Here is a 13,360-nt window from a genome sequence, read left to right on the forward strand (position 1 = left end):
CGAGGAGAGGATAAATTGAAGCTTTGGAACCTGAGATTTGAGAATGTGAATGCTGGCTTAGTTAACCATCAAATGCGATTTTTGGATTTCACCTACATGAGGTGCGATATGATGAATTTCAAGAACTAGATCATATTTCACGGGCAAATCCAGCAGAGAATACCAAACAAAAACATTTTCCTGACTAACTTAGTAAGGAAAAAAGGCCTTACTAAGACTCATCTGCTGTTGAAACAAAGCCTCGTGATTTGTTATGGATCTTGATGTTTGGTTATGATGGTAGATGAGACTTAGTAAGGCCTTTTTCCTTAGTAAGTCAAGTCAGGCTAATCCTACTGAAATACCAAAACCAAAAATCACATCAAATAACTTATTCTCCATTCAAAAATACCTAAATCTGATTGAAAACAGATAAAACACAGGGAGGGACTCAAAACTTAAACAGGACCAATCACAACCATTTAGCAAGAGTTTGATAATACAGCTAAATCATAGTGTGACCTCAAAGTTCTTCAAAACTTTTCTCTCTCTGAGAGTCCGAGCCAGACATTTTCAGTCACAAGTTCTTAAAAGCTGATTCATGAGTTGGTTTTTGTGGAGTCAGCTTAGCCAACAGAGCCTTGTTATGACAATGATCGCTATCGACGAAATAGAAATTTCCATTGGCCTTGAATGTCACAAAAGGCCTGTTTGTCTCCGCTGGCCTGATATCAGCAAACCTAATTGTTCTCGGAAAGTATGTAGCCAACCATGACATCATCTCAACCTCAAAGCTGTCTGACCCAGGTTGCCACCTAAGCTTGTGAACATACGGGTTCACGAACCAGTGTAGGACTAAAGTGGTGGAAGCACTGAAGAATATGACGGAGGACGCAACGGCACCCTTGAGAATAACATTCATTTCGGGTGATGTCATGAAGGTTATGACGGGGCCAAGGGATACGGACAGGCAGCAAGTGGAGAGGGACAAAAGTTTCACTTTCTTAATGGTAGATGAGATCGGACCATTGTAAACAATTCCCTTATCTCTCTCATTTTCCTCCTCTGTTGCTTCACTTCTACGTGGTCCGATGCTAATCTTGCCGTCATCTTTCACTGCTGAAGCTCGAGAGACCCATCTTTTCTGTGATCCAAGACACATTGCAGAGTTGATGTTGTGTTGGACAATGGAGGAATGTTTCCATGCTCCAAGCCTACTACAAGTATAAAAACCTGATAGAGAAATAACAATAGGTGAAAAAATATAATAATACAGTTTGGGTTAAAGAACTGTCAGCATACCAACAAGATACAAGATTTTCTCATAATTCAAGAAAACAAAAATGTATATTTTCTTATAAATCATGCAGTATTCATAGGTAATGAAGTGTAAAATAATTACCAATTAAAGTGACTTAGTCAAACAACTCACGGATTTAAAATTCACATTTCCAACCCCAAAATTTTTCTTTATAGGATTTAAGACTTCATCCAAATTCTTGTTTTCTTATGTGACAAGTCTCTTGTATAGGTATGATCTATGACCCTATTATCATTTTATTTTTTTGATAAGCGTCTTTGACCCTATTATCTTCCTTCTGATTTTTTAGAATTATTCATGGAGATGCAAATAGGACAGACATACCATAGATTGGAACTCCTTTCTAGTAATTAAATTCTTGTTGGTCCGCCACCCCAACTTTCTTACCAGAAACATCTGTAATTCACTCTAATCCCTAGAATTTCTCTAGAAGGAAGAGCTGACATTGAAAGAATTCAAACAACACTTGTAACACTTTAACATGAAATAACTAGAAATAAAAAATAATTAAAAAAAAAAAAAGCTCCTTAGGCATACATCAAATGAACCCAAGAGTGCCGCTTATCACCTTGGATCAAAGAAGGGTGGTCCGAGCTCTCTATATCTTTTGTCTGGAGCTTGAGTTGCCAAAGTAGAATTTAATATCCCTTTCTAGTGAAGGTGCCAACTTAGCTAAGTTGGTAAGAAGTAAAGTGTGGAGTGTTGTTCCCATGTCCTATGTTCAAACCCTCATGAACCCACCTTCACCTTGCTTACCCATAACCCTTTACCTATAATAAAAAAAAAGAGGGGGGGGGGGGGGGGGGGGGGATGTTCCCTCTCTTAGTGATTTATGAATGTTAAAATACGAATATCATAATTGCACTAAAAAACCAAGGATAATGGAGTCAAAGATTCATCTAGGGGTGAAGTGGACCAACAATGTTGTAACTGTGACATGAGTTCATTCCCTCTGTGTGTATATGTTCCCCTCACCCTTTTAGAACTTTCAACTTGCACAATCCTTCTCATGGTGCTATCATATGTTTTCGTTCCAATCTCAATCAACTTTTCTTATGTTTTTACGAAAACGTTTTGATGGGGACATCAAATATTGAAGAGCAGATTTTAATTTTTATTTAGTTTTCCATTTTGGGACTTTAATTTTATGTTTTTGGGCTTATTTTGATGTTTTATTAGCCTATAATGTTAGTATAGGCGTTAGGGCGCAATTTGGTAACTTTCTAATGAATTTTCATGAGCTGAAAATTCATGAGAAATAAAATTACGGGATTGGGACATAGATGATATTTCTGATTTTGTTTTATTTAAGTTGTTTTAAGCTTTATTTTCAACTATTGGATCTCGTTATATTAGTTAGATGGTTCAAATTATATTAGGGTTAAGAAAACGTTATAAATACTTGTTTATTGCTGTAATTTTCTTGAATGAAGAAGAATGATGAATAAAAAGAAAGTTTGAGCTTGAACTTCCCAAAAATGGATGTGGTGTAAGACCATTTTAGAATGAGTCCAATATAATATTATTTTTTTCTAATCTTTATTTTTCTTTTCTATTCTTTTGTTTTTTTTTTCTATTCTTTTAGTTCTTTGTTCTTGTTTCTTAATCCTTGAAACCCCTTTCTTGATTCTTGAAACCTACAAACCTTAACCCGAAACCTTTAAAACATCGTAATTTCAAAACATCGTAATTGGAAAGCTTTGTGTTTTACATTTTAACATATAGCCAATTGGGATTTTGGAAACCTTTTTTTCTATCCTACAATAATCAAAATAAAATTTTCATTTTATCTTTTGGGATTACACTATCCTAACCCAAATCGTAAACCCAATCTTAAATCCTCAAATCCTTAACCCTTACCCAAAATCCTAAACTAAATTCACTAAAAACTCCTTACTTTGTTTTCTTCCCTCATCGTTTCAGATTATACTTTTCTTAGTTTTCCCATTCATCTATCTCAACATCTTGATATTCACAAAACTTATTCCATTGACATGTTTCTTGATTGTCCAACATTCATCATTGTCAATATAAACAAACCTCAAATTAGTTTTATTTCATTGAAAATACCTAAACATCAAATGCACTTAAGACCATGTGTTTCCTCTCCTTTTAAAAAACTCATACATTTGCAAAAGTTGCATTCTACTACTAAGTGAATAATAAATATTACACTAAACCTAGGCTACTACTAGTTTTGAGTTATTTTAAATATGTTTATCATCTACACCTTATCCCAACTATTTGGACATATTCCACAAGGATGACGTTGGCCAAAAATATTAATTGATTATTGAACTTCTTTGTGTTATGGGTGGTCCAAAGTGTTTATAGCAAGTAGATAGTATGACGAGATAAACATGCTCATGTGCTCGATACTGTTGACACTCCAAGCATCATCAACATTGTCACCAAGGAACATGAAGAAAAGTTGAGAAGTGTCATTAGATTGAGATCTAACTACACATACTGAGCGAACCGCTTGTCCAACACAATGGGAGTTGGTAAACTTGGCTCAGTAAATTGAGAATAGCTGATAATATTAGGCACATAGGAGGACTATCAATCAACCATCAAAAGATTTTAGGCATTTGAATAATTAACCTATTAAATATGCATTGATATTGGGCTTATTTTGCAATAAATCAAACATGCTAAAGCTATACCTCTTTTGTTCATGCAAATTGTTACACTTCACCTCTCTAGCCGACATAGACTGGTACTCATGGAGTTTCCTAATACCACTTACGATTTCACACAAAGACGTGAAAACTTCTTCACAACTTTCATTGAGGTTGTGATAAATAGTAAGATTAGAATTAGAATATATAATGGCTTATGACTTCTCATTCAAAGAAGATCGAGTTTTCACTATTTTAGCCCACATAGAATGATCACTCATAAATTCTCCTAATCCGACTACAATTTCACAACTAAAGGCATAAAACTTCTTTGCAACCTTCTTCAAGGTTCCGATAGATGGTATAGTTCAAAACAAAGATGATTTGATGGGTTATGAGGAACATTATAACTCCATGGAAATTGAAGATGGACAGAAGAAAAGTCCTCCATTCAAAATCAACTCTGGGATATTGGGCTTATTTTGCAATAAATCAAACATGCTAAAGCTATACCTCTTTTGTTCATGCAAATTGTTACACTTCACCACTCTAGCCGACATAGAATGGTACTCATGGCATTTCCTAATCCCACTTACGATTTCACACAAAGACATGAAAACTTCTTCACAACTTTCATTGAGGTTGTGATAAATAGTAAGATTAGAATTAGAATATATAATGGCTTATGATTTCTCATTCAAAGAAGATCGAGTTTTCACTATTTTAGCTCACATAGAATGATCACTCATAAATTCTCCTAATCCCACTACAATTTCACAACTAAAGGCATAAAACTTCTTTGCAACCTTCTTCAAGGTTGCGATAGATGGTATAGTTAAAACAATGATGATTTGATGGGTTATGAGGAACATTAAAACTCCATGGAAATTAAAGATGGATAGAAGAAAAGTTCTCCATTCAAAATCAACTATGGGAAAAAGCTTCAAATTTCCAATTCAATCTCAAAAAGTGTTGGACTTGTGTGCTATTGAACTTGTAGCCTTGATATACATCTACATCGACACAATGAATGAACTTGAGACGCTTAACTCAGCATCATGAAAAATATTCAACGAACTAAGAAATTCAATTTAACAAAGGTTTCGATGGACAGTGAAGAAATTCCACCTCTTAAAAATAAGTGTTTTTTAAATCAAATTTCTATTTTCCACCCCTTATATCTTAATGATTGCTCCTAATTTTGGAAATGAGATCTCGAATTAGGGTTTTGGTCAGGGTTTAGCATTTTTTCGATTGAAGAGTCTGTTACAGATCCGCAGACCCGGAAAAAAGCATCAAGGGCTGATCTCATTCTCAATCGGACCTTCATCTTTTCAAATAATCCATAAATCCAAAATAAATAAATAAAATTGTTACAGATTGGCTATAATGAATAGGGTTTTAGTAAGGGTTTAATGATCTTCTACAATAAATGGATTTGGAATGGCTAATAACTAGGGTTTTAGTTAGGGTTTAATGATCTTCTACAATAAATGGATTTGGAATGGCTAATAACTAGGGTTTTAGTTAGGGTTTAATGATCTTCTTCAATTAATGGATTTGGATAAAATAGAACAATAGGGAAACTCAAAATTCACAGAAACCCTAAAAAAATCGATACTGAAGTAGAAAACAAAAGGAGACACTGAGATGAAGATAACCTGTTTGAAAGTTTCTCTGTGTGAGTTGTTTCGCGTTTGATCGAAGCAGGTGAAGTAGAGCAGCTCTCGCCATTACTGAATTTTTTTCGAGAAGTCTTGTATGATCTCAAGTGTCTAAAAAATGTTGAAAAATAGTTGAGCTTCGAAGTCATGAACGGATTCGGATCGGATCGGTACTCTCCGAATCCGTTTGAGTCGGCTATCCCAATCATCTCGAGCGAGTCACACCTTCCCACACTATCCCTCACTAGTTTCATATTTAATCATAAATTTTAGGGAAAATTACTTAAAGGATCCCGATGGAAGGATTTCTTTCTAATTAATCCCTAAATTTTAGGAGTTCTCTTAATAGTCCGTTTAGTAAAATTTTTATTTATAATCCGTCCCTAAACCTCACTCTACACATCTCTTATAATTGAATTGTTGAAACTGTCCTAACCATTCGAACTCACCATTTTCATAAAATAAAAAAAAATGGACTTCCAGCATACTAGTTGAGTTTTAGAGACTCCATTCCGGTGGAAAGGATTTGAGAGGGAATAAGAAGTCATTTTCAAATATTTTGAAAATGTATGTAAAAAATTATTATTTTTTCAAATTTTTTTGTTTTTGTTTTTGTTTTTGTTTTTGTGTTTTGGATGAAAATCGAACAAAGATGGCTCTTTTGGTTTGAAATCCTCTACACAAGTCGTTATGTTAGGTTTTAGTAAAAAAAACTCAAAAAACGAAAATAGATGGGTTTTACCAACGTCGAGCTTGCCACTTTTTATTTTCGGATTCAACATTTTAAAAAAAAATTGTAGAACTCAACAATAAAAATTGGTAAGCTTGACACTGTATAATTTTTTTTAAATCTCAACGATATTCTTCATTTTTTATTATAAATCGTCAAAATAAATCAAAAAAATACATCTAATGTTCACAATTAGAAATATATCATTTCCATCCATCATTCACAATAAAAAAAATTGTCAGAAATGAATGGAATTGTCGTTAGAAAACCTAAATATGTGAAGAAGATGAAAAAGGGTAGTTTGGGTATTTCAAAAATAGTGTAACCCGAGATGAGGTTGAGGGGCCATTAAGAAATAATAGGTTTACTAAATGAACTATCAAGCAACCACCTAGAACTCGAACACTAATAGAAAAGGAAAAACATCTGCTATGATCCTTTAAGTAATTTTCCAAATTTTTAATTTTAAAATCTTAAAATTTGGTGGTTAGTCTTTCAATTGTCCCTTGGTGTGATCTTGGAGGGTCTCCACAAACAACTTCAGCTCAACATTTAGTACCTCAATGGTACTCCCCACATCAGCCCTGAGCTCCTTCTGTCTCTGAAGCTTGCTAAGTTATAGCTAGTAGTGTATGGGAATTTAAGAGGCGATTTCGATCGATAGTCGTTTTTTAAAGTTTTGAATCAAAATGATGTAACCTAAAGTCCCGTGCAAATTACAGGGATCGTTAACTGACAAAACAAATGCTTTCATGAGTGAGTTGTATCTCAATCACCCTCGATTGAGATGTACAATTAACATTCATAGAAGAAAGAAATGTAAAATCAAAACCTTGAAGTTCATAGTTAAATTGCACAAGCAACAACACATGCCCTAAGGTTAAGATATCTCAAATATAAAAAATAAAAAACTCACTTAGTGGATCGATTAAACAAGATATGAAGTTTTAAGCATGATTTTAAAACCCATCCAAGTTGGCTGATAAAATTTGTCCTATGACTTTGAAGTTTTGGATTAGGCTGATTTTTTGTGAGGATGATTTCAACGGGGAGGAGGTCATCTTCACTAAAAATCAGACCAATTTGAAACTTCTAAGTCCATTAAAAGCGATATACAAAATTTCAATAAAAAATCGAAAATTCACAATTCTAAAGTAATTTTGATGAGGTCAAAAGTTTCAAATTTGGCTGATTTTTTATGAGGATGATCTCATCATCATAGAGATGATCCTTACAAAAAATCAACTCAGTCAAAAATTTCTAACCCACATAGGACAAAAGTTTTGGCTCCAGTTTGTCTTCCTAAGATTGTTAGCTGAAACACTTCCCATATATATGTATATAAACAAAGGGCTACTTCTATTCCTATGATATACATATGAATAAACAAATAGTGAATTTTAAGAAAATCAATAGTCCATTGACGTGAATTCAAAGGTTCGAGCATGAAAATTCACGTGAAACTAAAAGAATTGAGCAATAGAGATTTTCTACTTCTTGCTTAACGGCCAAGTACTCAATGGAGGATCTAACTTTGAAGTACTTCATCTTGGAAACTAAAGTACGTCAAGTTGTGATGATCTAGAACAATATTTTTACACCCTATTTTCTATCTAAATAACTAATTTTCTACTGAACAATGAATGAAATAATTAAGATGCTCATGCATATGGTAAAATCTTATTTGAGATTATATATGAAAATGCTAAAATGACTTGAAATAACACTTTAAGTAACACATTAGCACTTCTTCAAGTGTTATTTTGAGTCGTTGTAGCAAGGAACTAAACATCTTTATATTTTCCATCTACATCTAAGTATACATTTTGATCTAATGAGAAATCTAACTAAAATTTGAAACTAACTAATAGGCTATGGATTTGTTTTCCAGTAGATTCTTTATATAATCTTTACTGTTGCTTTCTTTTGAGAAACTTACATGTTACCATTCTTATTACTTATTTTTTGTGAGCATATCTTTTGTTTAGTACCTTCACGCTGAGATTATTGATCAGGGCCTAAAAGTATGACTTTAAAGTCCAATTATATAAGACCTTTGCACAGTTTATCTAACAAATTCTCCATTCTAACTTAATTTATTGATGAGGCTGAGATAATAAGTAGTTTATTTAATTTCAATTAAATTGTGGGCCTAATAGAACTAATTTGTTAATTATTTTCAGGTCCAAATATTCTTGAGATCATGATAGAAGAACCAAGATTAGTCAGCTGGTGGAAAGCACTCTAGAGACCAAGATATTGTTCCAGCCCAAAGTTGGAAATTAGAAGCTTCAATAAGGCACTGACTCTGGTAAGCTTACCAGTGGAATTGTATTATCGTGGAATTACGTGCTTAAACGACATTAACTTGGTCATCTCGTTAGAAGTTGTGTAATTAGAGTTAGGATTTTTTGAGAACACGGAAATCATAATTTTCTTCTATTTAAAGGGCCACAAACCCTTTATTTCAATGTACTTCTTTTGCGAGAGAATTTTAGGTTAAGATTAGGTTTTATTTTCTTTAGTTTTATTTTTCTATAATCAAAGAGAGATTTTGTATGAAGTGATTAAAGATTCAAGGAAGATCGTAGATTCAAATTCCTATTTTTTTTACTTATCTTATTTTATTTTTATATTTTTGTGAATCTGTGATGACTTGTAGCTAATCCCTCAATTAGAGAGGATGATGAAGTCGAAGAGCAAGATGGTTTTATAATCCTTGCATTTATTTATTCTAGAACTTGGTTTTATTGTTTAATTATTTCACTAAGGAATAAAACTTAGTAATAAACTAACCCTAACAATGATATTCCATATTTAGATAAATTCAAGATGGATTATGCAAGATATGGGTAAATGATTACTAGGGTTTATTTACTTGGTAAAATATTATTTAAAAATTCAAATAATCACAGATTTTAAAAGTTTAGTTTTTCAATCCATATGCATTTGGTTGCTAATTGGATCGTAATAAATCAAAAATTAAATTGGTGCTTTGATTATAGTATCTCTTGTTACAAGTGGGATCATCATCTCTAATGCTTTACAATTTCTTGTAAATCTTATCTTTTACAATTTCTTCATGTTATATTACTAGGGGTGGGATTTATATAGATATGTTTGTCTTAAATTTTGTTGACATTTAATTAGATACAAAAAAAAGATTTCATATTTAATTCTAAAAGATTTAGATACCACCTTCTAAAAAAAAAAATTTAAATACTTATTGTTGGATACAAAATATATATATATATATATATTCAACATTCATTCTTTTTGAGCCGTGATTTTCTGACGCCCCCTCTAACATACACTCCCTAATGTGGCATGTGCTACATTCATAGATTTTTCTTTGAGATACACAACTGTACATCCCCAAAAATATGTGCATTTGTGTATCTCAAGGAAAATCTACTTTTTAGAGGGGTGTTAGAAAATCATTATTCATTATTTTTTCTTGTCTATGAAAATAATAATAATATGAACTGATACTTTAGGTTACTAGTGATTCTCGCCACGTGTCATTGTCTTATAATCGTGTTAGATGATTTAAGTGCCCAACTAGTTGGGAATCTTGAAAAAGCTCAAAAGATTTTGGCTAGTTTTTATCACTTGTCAAATCTTTCCCATTAGTAATTTTTTTATCTTGTTGAAAATACCCTGAACCAAGTATTTTCTGTATTTTTTGCTTTTAATTTTGTCTGCAAAAATACATTGAATCAAGCATAAACATTAACAAGTCCCACCATTTTTTGCATTTTTATCTTTTAGCTCTGTGTGTAAAATACAAGCAACTAAGCTTTGGCAATAATAAGTTTCCTATTTTGAATTTTTTACCTTTAGTTTTTCCTACAAAAATACATTGAGCTAAATATTACATTAATTAGCTTCCCATTTCACATTTTTACCCTTTGATTCTTTCTACAAAATACATCTAGCCAAATTTTAACATTAACAAGTTTCCTTTTTTTTTTTAAAATAAAATAATAATAATAATAACACCATGCATATGTCCTTTTATCTCCTCCCCCCTTCTACCCAGGTATAGATGGGTTCATGTCTCAATAATTTGACTTGGCCCACCTTATTAAAAAAAGGTCTTGTTTGTTATATTGAACTTGTTCATCGTCTCAAGTCAATAATTTGACTTGGTCCATTAAATCCATGCACCATGCTAGGGCTTAATAATGCACCCTAAATGTTACTACATACACTAGAGTTTGCCTGTACCTATTGCCACATGCATCTTCTTTAGGGTTAAGGGAGTAGAAGAGAATGCAACAACGTTAGAAGGGTATTCTTGGAAACGAAGAGAGGAAGAAAAACAATAAATTTAAAAGTTATCATCGAGATTCGTAGGAAGATTAAATCGCAATGCCTCTTTATGGGAGGATAAGGAAGTCTACCGTTGAATTTTATTATATATACATGCACACTTAAGTTTGTTTGTGTTGGCATCCTCTTTCAAATTAAGGTAGAGTAGAAAAAGAAAGACTATAAAATTGAAAGTTGTCCTTGAAAATTGTGACGAGATTAAATCTCAACCCTATCTTTGTGTTGTACTACATGCGGCAATTTTGATGAATAATACGAAAGAAAAAACAAGAAAGAAATAAAAATAAACATACAGATTTAACATGATTCGGCGATGTGCCTACATCCACAAAAAAGAGAAACTGAATTTTCACTATATGTAAAATTAGGGTTACATCATAAGAATTTATAATAAACCCTAGTCGTACAATAGGTATTAGAAAATTCCAATAATACCCATGTACCATACCGCGGGCGCGTTGCCCCCGCACCCCCAACATACAAAATTTGTTTGCGGGGCTCATTCAGAACGCAAAACTCTCCTCTCTCTACTCCGACTTCACACCAGTATCTACCTATATTCTTTATATACGTGTTCCACTCAATATGAGCCACATATATATCTATATATATATATATATATATATCTATATATATATATATATATATATATATATATATATATCTATATATATATATATATATATATATATATATATATATCAACACTTTCCATGTTCACTAGAAAAATATGCATAAATTTGTTTGAATTGACTTATACTTAAAGTCCGACCATTGACAGTCCTAACTAGGTACTAACCTATTCAACTCATTTCTTGTTTTGTTCCAATGAATAATAGATCAAATGATTCATGAGATTTGAATATATATATATATATATTAAAGCAACAACAACAATAGAAACTGGGGTTGCTTCTATTTCTATGATAAATATATGAATAAACAAATAATGAATTTTGAAAAAATCAATGGTCCATTGATGTGAATTCAAAGGATTGATGATGAAGATTCACAAACGTGGTGGAACTAAGGGTGTGTTTGATTCTAGGGAAAATATTGCATGGCAAATCATTTGATTGGCAAATGATTTGCCAAGCAAAATCCTTGTCTACTGTTTGAGCACATCATGGAAAATTTCACGAAAATTATTTTTATTATTCGAGTTTCATAAAATATATATATATATATATATATAGTGTTGTTTTAATTTGTATTTCGTGATAACTATATAAAAAATGATGATAAAATCATTTTTGTGAAAAAATTGAAATACTCTCTATTATAAAATAAGATTAAAAAATTACTTTTAATAGACAAGCAGTGAAGTACCTAAAATTACCATATTTAGACATGAATAATATATAATAAAACCAAACAAAAGGCTATAAGTAAACAAAATTGTGTTTCTGTCACATTAGAAACTAATAATTTCAAAATAATAGCATAAATCGTTTTGTATTGATGAAACTAAAATCTATCTATCAATAACAATTTTTCAAACCCATAAAAAATAATGATTATTCATGCAATTCTAAGCTGCCAATAGAAAGTTGTAACGATTATCTCAATGATTTGCACTAAATAGACAACGAAGCAATCACGATATTTTTAATGTTCCATCCAACCCTAAAAAGGTCTTATTAGCAGTTCGATTATCTTAAAAGTAATCTATTGCGTCCAAAAGAATATCAATAGGATATCAAGCATCTTTTGTAATTCATCATATTACAATTATATTTAATACATTACTAGACTCCAAGGCAACGACTATCCGTCTAGCCATGTCAGCCAACTTCTATAAAATTTTATCTTGATTACTAATATAATGACTTCTATTTTGTTCCGAAGATGCATTCATTTGAGACATGTGGGGATTAACATGCGTGGTAGTATTGCAAATAATCTCTTCAACAATATTATTCAAATTCTCATATCGTGAATTGTGTTATGATTACATAATACAAGAAATTGATTAAGATTTTGTGTAAAATTGTAATAAATTATCATTATCTTAACTAAAAAAAATGACAACTAACATGTCTCATCAAGAAATGATATATCCTCATCTAACTCTAATATCTCCAACTTTATCTTGAGTTTACTCTGAACATTTCTATAATGTACTGCTATATCAATTCCTATTGCAATGACATTACTGACACAGTGTAAGACTTCACGAATCCATCCATTATCTGTATTTTTTCCTCTAACACTGAACTGCTCTAATAAGACATCTATAAGTATATAGTATATCTTAGGATTCCATCTTATTTGCGCTCTTTTTTCATTATTGTCATCAATGTTCTTTATTTTTTTTTTTTTCTTTTTGTTGTTTACAATTATATTTTGTGATGTCTTATCCACCCTATACAATTTCATCAATATAAAGATGAATATTCAAATATTAAATCTACAATAATTAAATCAACTAAAATCAATAACAACTTTCAAAGATATATAAAGTTCAATGCAAAATATATATATATATATATATTAACCACTTAATCTATATCAAATATAAAATTAAACACATTGTTCTTAAAATTAAAAATAATTAATTCGTATACTTTCATAATAATATCTATCAATTAACAAGTAACAAAAATATTTTGATTGTTGATGTTCATATTCTATCCATATTCGATCGACGAGTTCATTTTTCATTCAGTCCATATTGGAGATGATACAGTAACTATTCGTCCTTCTTCAA

The 13,360-nt window shown here is 31.5% G+C and overlaps 1 protein-coding gene across 1 annotated transcript; it reads right to left on the reverse strand.

Annotated features, from left to right (window-relative positions):
• Positions 1-356: 356 nt before the first annotated feature.
• LOC147384722 (uncharacterized) lies at positions 357-5,738 on the reverse strand. Its single transcript, XM_086425229.1, has 2 exons — positions 5,583-5,738; positions 357-1,212 (listed from the first exon to the last, which is right to left on the reverse strand). Exons 1-2 carry the CDS (start codon positions 5,653-5,655, stop codon positions 557-559), a joined length of 729 nt encoding a protein of 242 aa, XP_086281355.1. The 5' UTR covers positions 5,656-5,738; the 3' UTR covers positions 357-556.
• Positions 5,739-13,360: the final 7,622 nt, after the last annotated feature.

This window comes from Akebia trifoliata, chromosome 15 (assembly GCF_017979445.1).
Source record: "Akebia trifoliata isolate Shusen 1 chromosome 15, ASM1797944v1, whole genome shotgun sequence".
NCBI classification, from domain to species: domain Eukaryota; kingdom Viridiplantae; phylum Streptophyta; class Magnoliopsida; order Ranunculales; family Lardizabalaceae; genus Akebia; species Akebia trifoliata.